At 36.8% G+C, this 18,080-nt stretch overlaps 1 protein-coding gene across 1 annotated transcript in view; it reads left to right on the top strand.

The window, feature by feature from the left end:
• The window catches only part of SRBD1 (S1 RNA binding domain 1), a 125,130-nt gene that overhangs the window by 52,493 nt on the left and 54,557 nt on the right, over positions 1–18,080 (top strand). The window contains 1 exon segment of the mRNA XM_086628727.1: positions 5,997–6,088. Within this exon segment, the coding sequence (XP_086484853.1) occupies positions 5,997–6,088 (92 nt within the window).

Raw genomic sequence — 18,080 nt, forward strand, 5'->3', positions numbered from 1 at the left:
ATAAGCAAAACTTGTATGTTAGGTAGTAACTAAAGCTGATGAAGCAATGGAAATTCCATGAAAAATCCTTTCCTGACAGTATATATTGTCATTGGAAAATGTATTTAATTCTGAGATATCTCCTGATTTCTATATATTGTTAAAATTTTAAACTAAATCTTTAGATTATTTAAAAGCACAGCTGAATTGTATGGGTTTTGGCTTAATTGTGTTGAATAATGATTGCTTTCTAGTATAATCTTTTTTCGTGATCCTGACATCTTCACTTGCCATGCCACTAGCTCATTTGAGTTAGGGGAAAGACCAGATTTTGAATTTAATCTCATCTGTCAGAATGAACAGGCTTTTAAAAAATCTTTTCAGGCTTTTTATTCTTTGAATGCATTATTGAGTATATACCAGAACCTTTTTATCTTCTGCTTCCCTGACATATGTTCCTCATAAGAAAAAAAAGCAATGGCTTAGCTGTGTCAGAGCCAGGGTCTGTCAAGCCTAGTATACTGTTGTTCCCGTGGTGAAGCACGTGTGGCTGAATAAATCACAGTGTCTCACTCAGCTGCAGTCTCCAGTCAGCTGAATTCATCACCTCCCCAGCAGAAGGAACTGTGCTGTGAACAACATGTAGGGGCTGGAGTGCTCATGTATCCGAACACTGAGACCCTGGGAATGGCAGGTAATTCTGCCCATGATGGCAAGAAACCTGCAGCTTGCTGTTGGTAATGGTGAGGAGGAGTTGGAGGGGCTGTCAAAGTCACTTCTGTCATGGGCACTGTCCTGCTTGACAGGAGAGGAAAAAGTGAGACAGAAGTCAAATTGCAAATAAAGGGATTATTGCTCTTTTTATATGAAGAGCTTCTTTGACCTCCCCTAGGTTGTTTTCATTAGTTGCCAAAATTGGGTATTTAGGGAGAACAGACACAGACATCCTGTTTCTGTAGTACTTCTGTAGCGCTCAACCATTTTTGGTTTTAGGATCTTCTGGAGCTAGTTGTGACTTCTGTGTTTTCAGTAAGGCTCAATGGATTTCTCATTCATAAAATAGCCCGGTCTTCTTTTGAGCCTGTACTTAATTAAGTCTTCCCTGCACCTCCTCAGTTTGCTTTTAATCACTAAATCTATTAACATAATTAAAGCTTGTAGCATTCCAATCGAGCTTCTAAATGTAACATTCTTTTCTAGCAAATATTTTGTCATTTTGTTTTTCTATCCTGGGTAATTCTTAAACCAATTACTTGGGTAAGTGACACTGAATAATCCTTTGACCCTTCTATATTCTGTCCTTTGTGGGAGCCTCTAGTTTTTATTGCCACAAGCTTATGAAGAATATGTTTTATCAGTTAACATGTAAAAAGTTGGGTTAGAAGAGTTAACCACAATTACTAAATTTTGATCAAGAGGGGAATTATATTTTGGCAGATCCTCATTTAATGAAAAAATATGAAAATCTGGGCCCATTTTGAGATTGACATACTCTTTGCTTTTAGAGAGAGCATGAGTTTCTTCCAGGCATTAACACTGATCTCTTCTTTGTACTGGTATTGTTTCTTAAAATGTTATTTTAAAGGCTTCAAGTTGTAAATCAGGGGTTTGGAGATTGTAGGAGCAGTAAGTTATGTAACGTTGGATAAAGTTACTTTTTTCTCTCTCTGTAGGTTAGTAATCCAGTCTTGCATTTGATTGTGGGGAAATGACTTAAAATGTAATAAAATAGTCTGAAATGTTGGTAAGGTTCATGCAAATGTCAGGAAGCTGCATCCATCTTTAACCCTAGAAGCCTCTAGCCTGATATATCTTTTTCATTGTACATACATTAGATTTTTGCACACAGTTCTGAAAATAGTTTCAGTGAAAACTCACTACCTAAGAACCTTTAAGTTTTAAAAAAGGTGCCATTACATGCATGTACATGAAATTGTAATATAGTTAAACAACTCTGGTTTCTTGCATGTAGTCTTTAACATTACGCATTTTTGTAGGTAATAGCTTTGAATTTAAAAAAAAATAATAAAATTGTATGTGTCTTTAGATCATTATTTTACCTTTTAGAAGAAAGGCTTTTTTCCTGTGAAAATGAAGAGATGGAAAATGTGAATATTTCGAATGGGTCCTCAAACTATCTTTTCATACCAAATATATAATGCTTATTTAACCTGAGTAAGAAAATGACTTGCTGGATTCAATAAATGTTAAAAGGCTCCTTAAAATATTTAGTATAGAGGCATGGTCTCTGGCAGAAAGCTGAGGGACCACCAGGTGGTGCTGGTGGAATAGATTTCATGTTGCTTTAACTACTTAAACTGTGCCTAAACAAATGTGAATGAGACGGGTGCAATATACGAAAACTTACGTTCGATGCAACAAGCTTGTTTGTACAATTAAAAAGAGTAAATTAAAATATTATGTAGTGACTTTGTGGCTTGGGCACTTTTAATTATTAAAAGTTGGCTATAGATGCTGAGGGGAAAAAAGCTGATCTGTAGGATGGCTAACGTGGGAGGTGGACAGTACAGAGGCATAGTCCCAGATTCTTTACCTGCTCTTTTGTTAAATCAGCAGATTATGAATCTTGTCCATTCATGTACTGTAACCATATCATGACCACTTGCATATTTACCTGCTACATTGTGACTTTAAATAGCAAAGTAACTTTTTAATACTAGTGTTTTAACAGTTAGGATTTTATCAGTGCAAGAATCTTTCCTCTTAAGGAATGCTCAGAAATAAGGATCTTATTTTATGAGGGAGTGGGGGTCCAGTTTTCTTTTTTTTTTTTTTTAATGCATTATGTGACTTATGTCAAAGTAGAAACAAATTCTAGATCTGAATATATGTATATTTTTAGATACCTTTTTTACCAATTACTATAACGACTTTCTTTTGACTCTCTTGAAAATTCTATCCTTTAAAAAAAAGGGGACAGGGGAGGTTAGAGAACAGTGTGGACTGCAGTAATTTGAAATAAATTTCTATGGCCTGATTTGAGCAGATTTGGTTTTGTCTTAATGTGTCATGACATAAAATATGTATATTCTTTGAAAGCATGATGCAGAGCATTTTATGACATTAAATTAACATCAATTATCCTATATAGCAGCGCCTTTTTAAAGAGGAGTAATAGAACTAAAAAAGCAAGCAACCAACCAAAAAAAAACACAACAGAAAACCGCTAAACCAAAGTGACTGTCTTGTCTAGTCAAAAAGCAAAATCCAGAACAACTGCAAAAAAAAAAAAAATCCCCGAACTTATTTTGCTTGTAATCTTAGTATTGTGACCAAGCTAAATGTTTTAGCATTGTATGTGGCAGTGTCACATTAGTAACCACCGCACTGTAGCTAAAAACAAACTAAATAAAACCACATGACAGCCACTAATAGGTCTGTAAAATCTCAGTTGACTGTGGTTGAACGAACCAGAGGATGGTTTCTTTGGAGCTTGTGGCCCTACGCATTTACTCTGGGTAACAAATTTATTTACCGTCTGGGTTTTACTGTCTTAGGCACAGCGGTACGGGGTTCTGCGTGAGCGGAAATTCTTCCCCCCCCCCCCCCCCCCCCCTTTCCAAGTCTGCTACACCAAATACTTTGTAGAATAACTGCATGCGTATACAAAACCATCTCGGAGTGGATGTCACAGTGTACACTGCTTCTGAAAGTGCTTTCTATATTTATTTTTATTTTTCCTACTTGAGAATAATTTTTACTTGGCTTCCCCCCTCCCCACCCCCTGGTGTATAAATGTTCTTGCACTTGAGGAAAGGAAATGTGCTCTTTTCAAATGTTTCTTTCTTCCATCCTGAGTTTTATTTTGTTTACTCATTTTAGCAAGGAGTTTTTATACTGCCTACCTTAAAATTTGTCATGAGTCACTTACTACTGTAGAATGATACTATTATTGCATTCCTCTCACTTCGGAAAATTGTCAGTGTAGCATTAATGAGAATCAATAAAACGTCAAGTGTGTTAAAATTCCCATCCATGCCGCTTTGTTTTTTTCACTACACAAAATACTGGGAGGGATCCAGCAATGAGCTGCGTGCAGTAACACAGTTTATAGTATAGCACTTTAAAAATGTTTGCAAAACTAATTTTTTTTTTATTTTTTTGTATTGCAGTGTAATATCAGTGTATTAAATTTAGAAATGGTGTGAGAAGTTAACTTTTGGATCTGTTCAAATACAAAGAGATTGAAGAGCAATTAGTTAAAAGCTGTTAGAAGTATGTGCTAATGTGTGTGGTTTTTTGGAAGCAATTTCCAAAAAGGGAGTACTTGCCAGATGCTGCTTTTATAAGGTGTGAACAGGTTAAGAAATACATTCTGCTGCATTGTTCTTTAAACTTTCTGTTCATTAGAAAAAATCAGTTTGAGGCTTCTGTCAACATCTTCATTTTTCAGCAGTGAAGTTTTTGTGATATGACCATGTTTCTGAACTCTGTTACAGGACTATTTTCTGAATGTTATTTATAGTGAAGGAATACCTATAATATTAAATCTTTTTAAAAGATCAGGTAAATAGTTTCCTTTTCACTTGCCTCATTCAGCTGGTCTGAGCAATTTTTGCTCTGTTGAACTGGTTGTTTGAATGGGTCTGGAGTTACACTAATATGAAAGAGAACGGGTTTTATTCTCTGTATTTATTGAAAGATCCAGTCTGTTTGTAATATCAAAATGTTGTTTTGAGTAACTATAAAAATCTAACTTGTGTGTACAGCACTCTTCCAAATTCCAGTTTTGACTGAAGGGGGGAAAAAAGATAAATCTGTAAAAACAATAGTAAGAAACTCTTACCTTTTATATCTGCATTTTACGCTGTTTACTGTTAACATGCTTGGAACATTATATGGCAATGTGTTTTATCTCTGAGCTATTCTCCAGGTATTTTTAAAGAGAGGGGCTTCTAGGTATCAGTTTATTTATTTAAAAATTTGACCTACAAAATGTTCTTAAGAGAAAAATTTGTAGTCTAATTTTAAAACAATATAAAGCAAAGTTATGATTTTTATTGAAAGATCTGGTTCTTAAGTATTGTGGTTGCCCTCCTTGTGGTGAAGATAAGATTATTCTAAGAGTAGAATAGTAAATGTAAAAATGGTTGTGAAACTGATGGTATTCCTCTCCAGTGCAGTAGCTCTACGATGCCTTAATTATCAACCTGAAATTCAAGTTCCGTTGAAGTTATTTGAAGAAACGTACTGTTGATTCAGTGGTGTCAAAATTTCACTGCTGAAAAGAAACTTACACTGTGAATACTTGATTGCCGTTTTCTCTTGAGTGGAACTAGAGCACTCAAGGATGTTTTAATTATGTGTTGTGATTTGAATTGGTGAGTTTATCATCATTACTGAATGAGTTTGAGGTGTGCAGTAGATACATGAACTGTAGATTTAGTTACTGAAGACATGCAGTCTGTGTTTTTCTTTGGGGATGGAAGTGAGAGCGGGGAAAGACGGCATTAAACACCGCTGAGAAGCAAGCTGCAGCTCTGTGGCTCAGTCTGTATCATGTTGGGTTTTTCCTGAGCATTTTAGGCAGCGAGCTTTAGACAATGTATGTGCACACTCATGACTTCAATTTGTGTAATAGTTTAATTGATGTTAGATTTTAGAATATAGATGCTTTAAATGAAATTGTCAGGGAGGTTTTTGTTTTGTTTATGAAAGCTGGTTTGCCTATTTAGTTCTGGTAATACTTGTTTCTCGTGTTTTGTTTTCTCCATTGTAATATTACTACCAGGACTGATATCATGCATAGTGTATATTTATAGGAGGGCCAGAATTGAAAAAGTATGGATGTTGCAGGTCAGGTTTTGTCTTAAATGGAGATCTTTTCCTTTTGTCTGTAACTGTCTTACTTTTATAAGTATTCAGTTGATTCAAAATATTTTTAAAACATGAGACTTTAAAAAAAATCCAAATACTCGTTTAAGTCTCTTGCTAGGTCTTTCAGTTGTGTTGTTCAGTTGCGTGGTGTTTTAATTATTTGCCTTCTTATTTTTCAGCATTGTCAGTGAAGCAGGAGCATCTATCTACAGCGTCAGTCCCGAAGCGTCCAAGGAAATGCCAGACCTAGACCCTAACCTAAGAAGTGCAGGTATAAAATGTGTTGCATTTTGTCACCATTTCAACATGGAGCTTAAGTCTCAGTACTCAGACTGCATTGTTTATTATATTAAGCATAATAATAGTCAGAAGTATAAAAAGTGAAGGGGTTGGATGTTTTGTTTCTAAATTTTAATTCTTCTGTCATTTCACTTTCGAAGTCCTAGGTATGCAGATCAATGACGTCATCCTACTAAGGCCTGTAATGTAAAGGTCCTTGTGATGTATTCCTTTGATAGGCTGGTACAGGAGAATTTATGGGGATTAATGTAACCAATGAATTGCATAAACTTTTACAGTTGGACATGTCCATGCCCACAAGAGCTAGACCTTCCCTCTCTTTTCTTGTCCCTTGTATGTACACAAATGTCTCTAATTAAACACTTCAAGAACTAGAAAAAATGGAAGAACAGAACAGATAGTTTAAAGGTGTGCGTTCATTGTGATCGCTTTGAAGTCTTCATGTAGCTGAATATAGTCCTCAAGGAATATTATTTAGTTTTAATTTTTTTTTTTTTTAATTATCTACTTCAGCATAAATGTGACTGAGGTATACAGCCCAAGTTCTTGGAAATGTACAAACATTGCCACTGTTACAGTTTTCAGTGTTTGGTTAAAGAGTAGTCTTTAAAGATCAAATTCCCAGCAGCTTTGTGGTGTCTAAATTCTACTCATGGATTTGGTTTACTCGGAGACCACTGGAAGGGCAGGTCTGAGGTTATTTTTGGATTACTTCATTCGGGTATTTTTATTTGTGTGTCTTTTTGTATTTGTTTTTAATCTACCTCAGTTTTGTATTTTCTTTGTTTTCCTGCAATTTGCTGTCATACTGGATCGAATATAGCATATTTGAAAATGTAGTAACACACATTTACAAATATTTTCTGATTAAAATTATACTGTTCTTAATTTTAATGTTATTCTAGCTGGTCTGGAAATCCTTAGGAAGGTGTAGAAGTAGGTGAGCAGAAAACAATCGTGAAGTTACATGCTAATTGGGGGTAAAACTTTTGTGAATTCCTCATGTTCCCCTTTCCTCTTACTGCCATGAAAGGGAAAAAGGGATTTGTGTTAACTCGATATTTCAAGTGAATGTTTTCACAGGAATATTCTTTAAATGTCTATATCAGCCCTTCCCTTTGCAGGACAGGCCTCTAGCTTCTTTTTGCTTGACTCTTTCCTCCCTGCCTGCGAACAGACTCTGTTGTGATTTTCTTCCCTGGGCCACAGAGGTTTTGAATGTGTCATGGTATGGCCGGAGCAAATATTAGGCATGTGACATTTCTGTATTTGTGACAGATGCCACCAACTTTCCCTTGGGCCAAAGTTTTTTATGTTGCTGATGTATTAAATGTGGGTTTAGAGTTGATGTAAATGAATAGAAAAACACTGAAAAGGAGGAAATCTAATTAATAACAACATACTTTTCCAGATGTAAATTATTTTCTTTTTTCCAGAGTTAATTTTTGAATATTTCAGACACTCTTATTTAGTGTTGCGTATCAAATACAGTAAATGAAAATGAGATTTGTAATATATGACCAATTTCATTATTAATTATCTAGAGTTCATAATTTCTCTGTTGTCACTAGAAATTGCTTCAGGCATAACTTAAGTGCTGTTGTGTCTTGTTTGAAAAGCATCAGCAATTTTAACGTGCCGCAGCAGTACCACAGAGTGGATAGAAATTGAAAAAGGGTAGAATAGAAAGTGAAAAATAATTGCTTAGTTCCGTGGATGTCGGCTGTTACGGAACTGACAGTGAGAAGTACATTATTACAATAGAATCTTTCTAGAAGTTTTAGACTTCCTTCTTGACATCTTTTGGTGTCAATTTATAATTAGCTGTGCTAGAACTGTGGACTTTTTTTTAATGCTAAACATAAAAATGTGACACAACATCAGAGGGAAACATTAACTGATGTTTAGGGTCTTTTACAAACTTTTTTATTGAATAGCTTTTACTTTTGTACTTTTGATTTTCCTTTAATTTGCAGCAAATAGAAAAGTGACATGGTGTCGAAGCTGACTTACTTTTCATTTTAATTGTTGTGTTACATCATGTCAGGTACTGTGCTTACATGATAGCGTTTAGTACATTAAAGGAAGCTGACAGCTGCATGATGAAGTGTGACATTTATAGTTAAAATAAAAGGTACGGCTGATGGGAGATATCTGTGATCTTAACGCAGTTTGCCACTTTAACATTTTTCTCAACACAAACTTTATAGAAGGATTTGGGATTTTTGAATTACACAGGTAGGCTTATGTTTCTCCGTCAGGTACATAAATGTAAAATATTAAATAATGCATACTATACGAGAACTTACTTTCACATGTCGTTATATTGTCTCTGTTATCTTTGCAGTGCTGTTTGTCAACTGTTTGTAGTACGTTCTTACTTAATACGGAGAAATAGAAGATATCAATCCTGATAAAAATGTTACTTTATTAATTTCTCCTTGACTGAGTGTTTTCTATAGGGGGAAAACCAGTCACCTGGCAATATCGTCTCCTAATATTAATTCTTTACATTAAACCACATTCTTCGAAATATTTATAGCACCAAATCTGAATATTTCATGAAAGTGCAGGAGCTTCTGTACTGCTACTCCAATTCCTATAAAATCTTGTGGAGCAGGACTCAGCTAAGTGAACAGTGAAAAACTTGATGAAACCTAGTTACTTGCGTTTGCATAGAGTGAGAAGGTATATATCCCCTTCTGACAGTTGTTGTAGGATTAATGAGCAGAACAGCTATTTCTCAGCCTCACAGAATTGGGAGATAAGAAGCTTATAGGCCAGAGCAATAAAAGGATTTCCTACTTGATAGGCTGAGGAAGTTTAACTGCAGCAGATTAGGAGGGTTCTGCCTAGAGAACGAGCCACTGGAGTTCAGTAACAGAGGTTTTTGGGTGAAATTGTGATAGGGTTGCAGCCTGACAAAGAAAAGAATGCAAGGCCTCCTTGAATTCTCCTTCCCAAAAGCTATGCCTAAGGACAGGCTAAAAAAAATGGGAAGATCGTGGAGGGACAGGTGAAGTACATAGAAAGTGTAAGCACGTATGACTCATGTTGAAGGACTAACATACAGAAATATGGAATTTATATACTGTATGCCTGGAAGCTTTTAAAGGTATTTTCAGCTAGTGGTGGTTTTGTTGTTGTCCATAGTCCGAGGAGGATAAAGGATGTGCCAATTGTTTGGCATGTGCTCAAGTCAGAGGATTTTTTTTATTTCTGCCACCTCTCCATCTCTTGAAGTGGATGCCATGATGAAATGAATGTCGCTTAATAACGCTAAGAACCAGAGGAAGCAACTGAATTCTGATGAAACAGTGTCCTGATGGTGGAGAATCACTATGAGGCAGTAGACATGCTGGGATTTTACTCTGGTTTCAATATACGCTTGGTTATATTAAATGAGAAATGCCTTCATTTCCTTAAATTGATCAGTTACCTTTAATTTTGAGATGACTGCTCTAAGAAATAAACAATCTCTTATTTCTTTCACTGTTTAAAAAGCAGAATAAAAACTAACGCACCTCATTGCGTTGACTTGTAAAAACGTAGACAAACCTGAGCACTTAGAATTCTTTAAACACAGGATGAGGTGGGAAAGGGGGTTACATCTTTTCAGACATCACTTTTGTGTGATCGCTCGTTAGAGGACATCTCACGCTAAGCCTCTCTGATTTATTTTCATACCTTAATGCAATCATAAGCATTTTGTTTTTAATTTGCAATTCTGTGTTCAGATGCTGAAACAAGAGCAACATACCTGGCCTTGTCTAATGCAGCGACTCCAAGAAAGGCTCGTTTTCCTCTCAGACATGAAGAGCTTGGGGTCCTCTATCAAAACCACATAGTTGTGTCACCCAGTCAGGAAAGCAACGAATGTAGATAAAATATTCCATAAAGTTACTTTTTTGCAAAGATTTGGGATGCTAACAGGGCAAGCATGCATGTCATACTGCACGCACAGGTATAATCCAGTGTAGAAACTGTGTTGCTTCTAAAGGATGATTTTTAAGGATAAAAGAAGAATCGGAGAGAGCAAAAGGTCACACAGCACAGCTTGCCTTAGCATTGTCAAATCCCATCTGCTTGTCTCCTCTCCACAGGGCAGAATACATTGGATTATTGTACACTCAAAGTTCAGCACACCACTTGCACTTTTCCTTGCAAAAGAAAGCCTTATAGGCTTTGAGGGCCTGTTAAGACTTTGAGACTGTCATGCTACAGGGTTTTATTCCCTGGGGTGCTGTTAAAGATAGAGACATACAGTTCAGAGCTGTCATGCTGGCCAGCAAGTAGAAGGTAGAGATTGGAAAAAATGTAATTTCTTTTGACTTTATCTTAAGGAAAGTAAAACAATTTGATGATTAGATGTGTGGGACATAGTGCCTTGATGTCTACTTGAGCTAATTTCTTCATCTTCTTAAAAGAGCACTACTCCCCCTTGGCTACTCAGGAGAGAAGGTCATTTTTCAAAAACTTTATTGGACAGAAGTCTTACGGTTAAACCATTTGCACTGCTTTCCAAGTAGAGGCTTCCTTCTACAGCTAATCGTAGCGGATTGGTGCAAGTTCCACAAGTTTTCAGAAAGAATTAGAAAAAAGGAAAGTAAGCGCTAAATTCTTCTACATTAAAACATTTTGCCTGCCTGTTTAGTTGGATTGTGTGCAATTACAGCAGTGAAAAATGAAACTGTATTTCATCTTTCGTCTGCTATATTCTGTAGCATTTAAGAATGAATTTAATGATACTGTTGGAAGGGAAGAGATGGAGTAGTTAGAAACAAAATGGTTGGTGAACAGCAGTAATAGGTAAAGAGGGGCTTGTTTGTTCTCTACCCATGTGACCCAGTTCCTACTAATGAGCAGAAGGTCATCTCAAGGTGTGGGCTAGGCTCTACAGTTTAAACAGAAGTTATACGGAATCTGTGATAACTTTAGAAAACAGTCTCTAACTGCAGATAGTTTGGAAATGACTGGGCCTCTTACAGTTGTGCATGGATATGTGTGCCTGCATCAGGATTTTGAGAGAGAGAAAAATGGGCTTGAATTGCCCCAAAACAGTGGCATGATGCTGAATCGGTTGCTACACAGGTGTAAGAGATGTTTGTAGTCTTTACTCTGTTGTTCTGGACAAGAATCTAATGTTTTCCAATCTGTGCAAACCTGATGGTGTGTGTGAGAGATGGTATATAATCATTAACGTCCTGCTCATTGGCACTATTTCCTCTGAAGCTGTAGAGTGTAGTAGTAGGCTGGAGTAGAGGAGTTTGATCTTCTGTAATCTGCAAGATCAAGACCCACTTAGATTCCCCTAGGCTTGTCCCTTGTTACAGAATTAAAACAAGAGATTATTTTGAGCCAGGTGAAAATTCTTCTGTCTGGCTGTTTTGGATCAGTATTTTCACTATGCCAAGAGTTGTGTGTGTGTGAAGCTTTTTAACTGAGCATCATTCTCTGGGCATGTGTTAATGTTTGCAACCAATGTGTAATCTTTCAATACTTTGTGGAAAGGTGTGATGTTCTCCTTGCCTTCCTGTATTTTATGTCCCAGATGGATCTGAGTTCAGCAGATGGACTTGACCTTTTATTTACTAAGCATCACTTGCTGTGCTTCTGAACAAACTGAAAATATCCCACCAGTTCTGCCTAAAAGCGATCTCCAGAAGCAGAGTGCTACTCCAGGCTCTGGTAAAGCCAGTTTACCTTAGCATAAGAGAGTTATGAAAATGATTTACTTCCCTCCCTCTGGATGTAATACCATGCATGTGTGTGCACATGTGTGTTTTCTTTAGAAGGCTTTGTTGTTTCTTTGAAGGGTGGAGCTAGAGGAACAGTAGATACAAGGATACTCTTCAATATGAGGAGTTTTGGTTTGCTTTTAATATAGCAGTATGCTGCATTACTCACCAAAGCTGCATTTCTTACTGTAGACACAGGAAAGGACATTCTGGTCACCTATGAAAGGTTAATTTTTATTGCTGTTATAAATCAGTAACTCTTGTAAGTATGGAACTTCAAGTGATTTTTTACTTTTAGTAGTAACAGTAATCAACGGCATGGTGGTGCAGTTAAAATTAGTACCAGTGGTCTGAATGTGAAAGGCATACTGATGATGTCTACCTTTTAAGCTGAGCAGATGGGGGAAGTTTTTTCTGAATTTAGACCGTCCTGTAAGACTAACTCATTTCTGTGACAGAAAAATCACATCAGACTTCAATTAAATGATTATATGTCTCCAATCTCACCTTGGATAAAACAAAGTGCTACTATCCTGTGATATAGAAATTACTAATGCTTGAGAAAAGTGTTTTTGAGAGTGTTTCTAAGAAAAAGTATTGACTTTAAAAAGCTGCATTGTAATAATCACTTGTCAAGGTTTTCTCTTTAAATGGATTTCTTGCTTCCTTTTTGTATTGAAGCCATCTCTTTTAAAGATTTTTGTAGTAAATACATAGAACATTGTCATTCATTATTTCATTAATCTTAGGCAAATAACAGATTATCAGTTTTATGGAGTTAAAAGTAAACTAAAATGTAACCTTTTTAAAACAAAAACCTGTTCACTTGCCACAGAAGAATTTTGGATGAAATGCAGCTGTTGAGCAGTTGCTTAAAATAAAGTGCATACTTTAAACCCACCAAGAAGATATATGATGATTCAAAACTGTGTCACAAATCCTGACCTACTGAGAAAGAATGCTTAATGAAAAGACTACTGTACGTTTCACTGTATCCTTTGCAAGGAGGGTGAAATTCAGGTCAACAGGATAGAAAGCTTCCAGAACTCAGGAAACCTGAACAATCGATCACTGAGTAAACATTATTGCAGATACTTATGGAGAGTAATTGATCTCCAACACAATAATAGGCTTTATAAAAGGATTTAAGTAAGTTGTAATGTTTCCATATCTACCCAGGTATGATATATTGACAGCAATTACTTAACTTTGTGAGTTAGTCTCTGATTACCTTAATATATTATTTTTTTTATTTCATTGACATTGGGACTTTTTACAAGGGCGTGTAGTGATAGGACAAGGGGCAATGGATTTAAACTGAAAGAGGGGAGATTTAGATTAGATCTAAGGAAGAAATTTTTTACATTGAGCGTGATGAGGCAGTGGAACAGGTTGCCCAGAGAAGTTGTGGCTGCCTCATCCCTGGAAGTGTTCAAGGCCAGGTTAGATGAGGCTTTGGGCAACCTGGTGTAGTGGAGGATTTCTCTGCCCATGGCAGGGGGGTTGGAACTAGATGATCTTTAAGGTCCCTTCCAACCCTAACCATTCTATGATTCTATGACGTTTCAACCCAGACTTTTAAAGTGCAAAGGTTAATTTAAAATAGGAAGAGGGATGAGTTCCTTGAATGTTACAATAGCATGTCTCAGCAAGGACAAAATACTGAGATTTTATAATACAGAATGTTCTATTTTATGACAAAATTGAGATTGAACTAATCATAGCCTAATAGCTTGCGATTGCCATATGTTTATTTGTAAAACTATCTACTGTTTTCGCATCTGGAAGCTTCACGTTGCTTTGAAACACAAACAAATGCTCCCACTCGCAGTTATTGACTGGGACACTTTTTTATCCTTGCAAAAGGCCTGTGTTTGGAGTGCCATAATCTTGGACTTTTGGCTAAAAATGTTTTTTCTGCGTGCAGCGGCAAGCAGCATTGGAATGCCACTGTAACTGAAAGAAATTGAAATTTTTGTGCTTCTTCCACCCGTAATCATTTCTGGCAGTCTCTCACGCTGCATTTGGCAGAACTTCATATGTTCATTTTCACTCTCCCTATCTACAACCATTAGCTTTTGCTGTATGGTCTGGCTTTTCCACAGACCGATGCAAAAGGAGAACACTGTAAAATGTGATTGTCTGAACACGGAGGTTGGCAGGCTGCCCTCAAAGCAGGCACAATACTTGGAAACTACTTATACTAAGTTTTTTTTCAGTAAATGACAAGATTTCTTGCTGCTCTTGCACCCTAAATAATGTGCACGTCTGATTTGGGATATGATTGCTTTAGATCTATTCCATTACTAAAGGGAGGCAGGTAGCCTAATGAAGAAGTTAGCACTAATTCTGTTTCTTTAGGGCTGGCAGCTGACATGACCCTTGTATAGATCCATCTATAGAAATAGTTGGAAGCTTGCTATGTTGTTTTTGCCCCTCACTGTTGAGAGTGGGCATTTTTTTCCTTCTTTAGCCTGAAAAGATTTAGCCTGAAAACTATTACAAAGTGGAAACTCTCTCCTTTTTAATCCCTGTGAAAAATGATATCACTTGCTGTAGAAAGTACTAGTACAAACAAATTTATGCGACCTGTGTGTGTGAGGAAGATAGTCTTAATTTTATATTTGTCAGTTTGGAATTGGGACAGATTTGATCTTTTAAAGACAGGAGTAGCCAGATAATTAAGTATGTCTGCAAGTTCATGAGGGCACATCTGCTTGTTAGTCATTAGGAAACAAAACATTTTAATATAATTCTTTATTTTCTATGAAGATCAGACACTGAGACTAACATAAGTTGTGCAAGCAACTCTTATGGAGGCTTTTCACCCACCACACTGTCATTGCATTTTATCGCTGACAGGCAAAAATACTTAACTATCTGGTGGGTTTCTCTTGTCAAATAACCAAAGCATGGAATGAATTGAGACCACCAAACAGTTCAATTGCAATTTCTTACAAAATGGCAGAAAATGTCCTAATGACAAGACAGGATTTCAGTCAATATTCTTTCTGTAACCTTCTTTATTTCTCACTGCATGTGGAGGCTAAGTTCATCTATATTAAACTCAGAGGACCGCCTAGGCCATCCTGTCCCCCCAAGCTTTAAAATTTTACATGGATTTACTGCATGGCAGCACAATATGTTACTGTCATTCCAAGTATTGCAATAGTATTTCCTTCTTAATTGACAACTTGAAGTTTTGCATCTATTGGGTGTGTAATTCTTGTGATTTTCTCATAGAGGGCCATGTCATCCTGATCTTAATATCCTGTTTAATATTGAATAGGGTTTTTTCCACGTTGTACTTAGACTAGCATGTTTTAAGAATGGCATCTCAAGCATTTCATGTTTGGCCCTGCTGATTACTTTTGAGGAATCTGATTTTCTGGTTTTGCCCTGCAAGCCATCATATAATCTGTTTTGTATTTGCTTGAACAAAAGTGAAGCATACCTTAACTGTAGAAGTAAGGATGCATTACCTGTTTCATTGTCGGTCTTCTAAAAATGCATGGTTTCTAGCCATTCCTCAAATGTACTTTAAGCATATAAATAAATAGTTTTAGTCAATACCTGTATGAGTGTAAAATGTTAGATACAAAAAAAACTTCTGAGATGTCTTGATTAAATTTTTAAGGGGAAAATGTAAGATGATCAGGTTTTACTGTCTCTCTCTGGTCCGTAGTAGCAGATCTTGGGCTTCTGCAGAGCCCTCATGATTTCTCTAAGACTCTGCTTTTATTGTAAGAGTCCAGCTGCTTGGGTCAAATCGCCAGATTGCAGTCTTGTTGCCCCCTAAAAGGATCGATCTATCACCACGTGCTAGTACTGTAACAAAGAAAAAGTGATGTTACCTGTACGAGAGATAGTAGATGCTAATCTCGACTGAATTTGTGCCTAGAGAGAACGTGGACAACTCTTGCCTTTTCCCCTATTGTGCTGTCTTTTATTTTGAGTTTGAAAAGTTCTGGAGTAAAATTGTGACTTTAGTGAGAATTCTGCAGGTCAGCTCTCCTGCTGGTATTAGCTGTAGGAGCTGCACCCCTTGAATCGTATAACTGACTGTTAGTTGATCGTCGTGCTTCGATATTGAAACTATTTGGCCTGATCCAGGAAAGCCCTTAAGTGTCTATGTGACTTTATGCATGTGAATAGTTTTGCTGGTTTCGGTGGGAATACCGACATGCATCTGTGCTGACATGCTTTGCTGGATCAGGTCCTACAACTCTGCTGGCAGCCTCCTAGGGGTATGACGGCATTGTCAACCTAGCTATTATGACAAGAAGAGCCTAAATTTTACTTTTTAGTTGAAGGTTTCCAAGAGAAAGTTATGCTTGGAAAACTCCTGTATCAACCTATCCATGTAGTAATCTGTTTTTAAAAAAGATGAAATGAAAGGAGATGTGGACAGCAAGAGATATTTGCTCTCAACTTATCTAGAATGTAACTTTTGAAATTTATTTTGCCATTAGGTGGAACTAAAAGAAAATCCTCTAAAACATTGTATAGCTATTAAACGAATTTAAAAAAGATTGCTGAAAGACAAGCATAGTACCTATACATAGACATAAATGCATTCAGAAGAAATATGTAGTTTTAAACGTTTCCTGGTTTGGATCAATACTACTTTCATTGGTGTTTTGTTCCACTTGTGTTTGTTAGGTGATGGGTGATAAGTACCACTACTATTTCAAAGTAGGTAATATGAATTGTTGTTATAGGAAAGCATTTCTGCAGTAAGCTATACTTGTGTAAGCGATAACTGCTGTACTTACACTGGTTAACCTTTTGTGATTTTTTTTTTTTTTTTTTTTTGACAAGAAGGCATATGTGCTTGCCTTCAAATTCAGAACTTCTCTATCAGAGAAGCAGGTATATCAGATGTCACCAGCACAGTGCTTTCTGAGCCTAGCTAGCAAAGTGCCGTTGTCAGCATATCTTAAAAGGGATAATAAAGGATATGAAAAGTCTTGCGTGACCGAGCGGTGAACTTCATGTTAACTGTGCATTTAGCAGTGCGAATCTTTTAAAAGTCAAATCTCTAATGCTGCATTTAATCAATAAACTTTGCAGTTGTGGTCTGAGGAGCCTGCATAGCCAGTAAATGTTAGGTCTGTCTACTGTTTGGCTTCAAGCGTCAATGTTTTGTCAAGTCCTTTTCTGAAATGCTGTGAAGTCTTTAGCACCCTGCAGCAGTGATGGTTGCTATTTAAATTAGGGCTGCAAAGATGATTATGGGATGGAAGTGCCTTTCATACAAGGAGAAACCAAGAGAACTGGGAATGTTCAACCTGGAGAAGAGAAGGCTCAGGGGAATCTTATAAATGTGTCTAAATACCTGATGGGAGGGAACGAAAAAGAGAGAGGCCGACTCCTCTCAGTAGTGTCTGTTGTCAGGAAAAGAGGCAATGGGCACAGATTGAAACACAAGAAAACACTCATTTACTGTCAGCGTGATCAAACACTGGAATGGATTGCCCAAATAGGTTGTGGAGTCTACATCCATGGAGGTATTTAAAACCCAACTGGGCATGATCATGGGCAACCTTGTCTAGCTGATCTTGTTTCAGCAGGGACGTTAGACAAGATGATGTCTGTCCTCAAGAGGTCTGTCCAACCTAAATAATTCTGTGATTCTGTAAAGATGCTTATATATATTTTATATATATCGTATGTATATGATAATTGTAATAATGCTCATGATTTTATACATATATATGTGTATGTATGCATAAAATCAGCTATTGACCACTGGAGATACTTCCAGTTTTCTCATTTACACGTTGTGTATGTATTGTTGACAAAACCACCATGAATATACATATTTACTCCTGATTCCTGTCTGTTCTTCCTCTAACCCTCTCTTGATTTTCTTAAAAATGAATTTAAGTGTAAAATGAATTTTAGGAGATGTCTCTTGAAATGACTATTGCCAGCTGTGGGGTGATTCTGGAGAGAGCTTATAAAGGATCACAGCTTTCTTTTGTCTCACTCCATTTCTCTCATTCTTGCACAAGTGTACTGGTAGGAAAAGCAGCTTTAGCAACAAGGCCTGGCCTTGTTTTTTTGTTGTTTGGGATTTTTTGGGTTTTGTTGGTTTGGGGTGGTTTTTTGGTTGTATTTTGGTTTGGGGTTTTGTCATTGTGATTTATATTGAGGGTGGTGAGGCACTGGAACGGGTTGCCCAGAGAAGTTGTGGATGCCCCATCCCTGGAAGTGTTCAAG

Source organism: Tauraco erythrolophus, chromosome 2 (genome assembly GCF_009769465.1).
Source record: "Tauraco erythrolophus isolate bTauEry1 chromosome 2, bTauEry1.pri, whole genome shotgun sequence".
In the NCBI taxonomy this organism is placed as follows: domain Eukaryota; kingdom Metazoa; phylum Chordata; class Aves; order Musophagiformes; family Musophagidae; genus Tauraco; species Tauraco erythrolophus.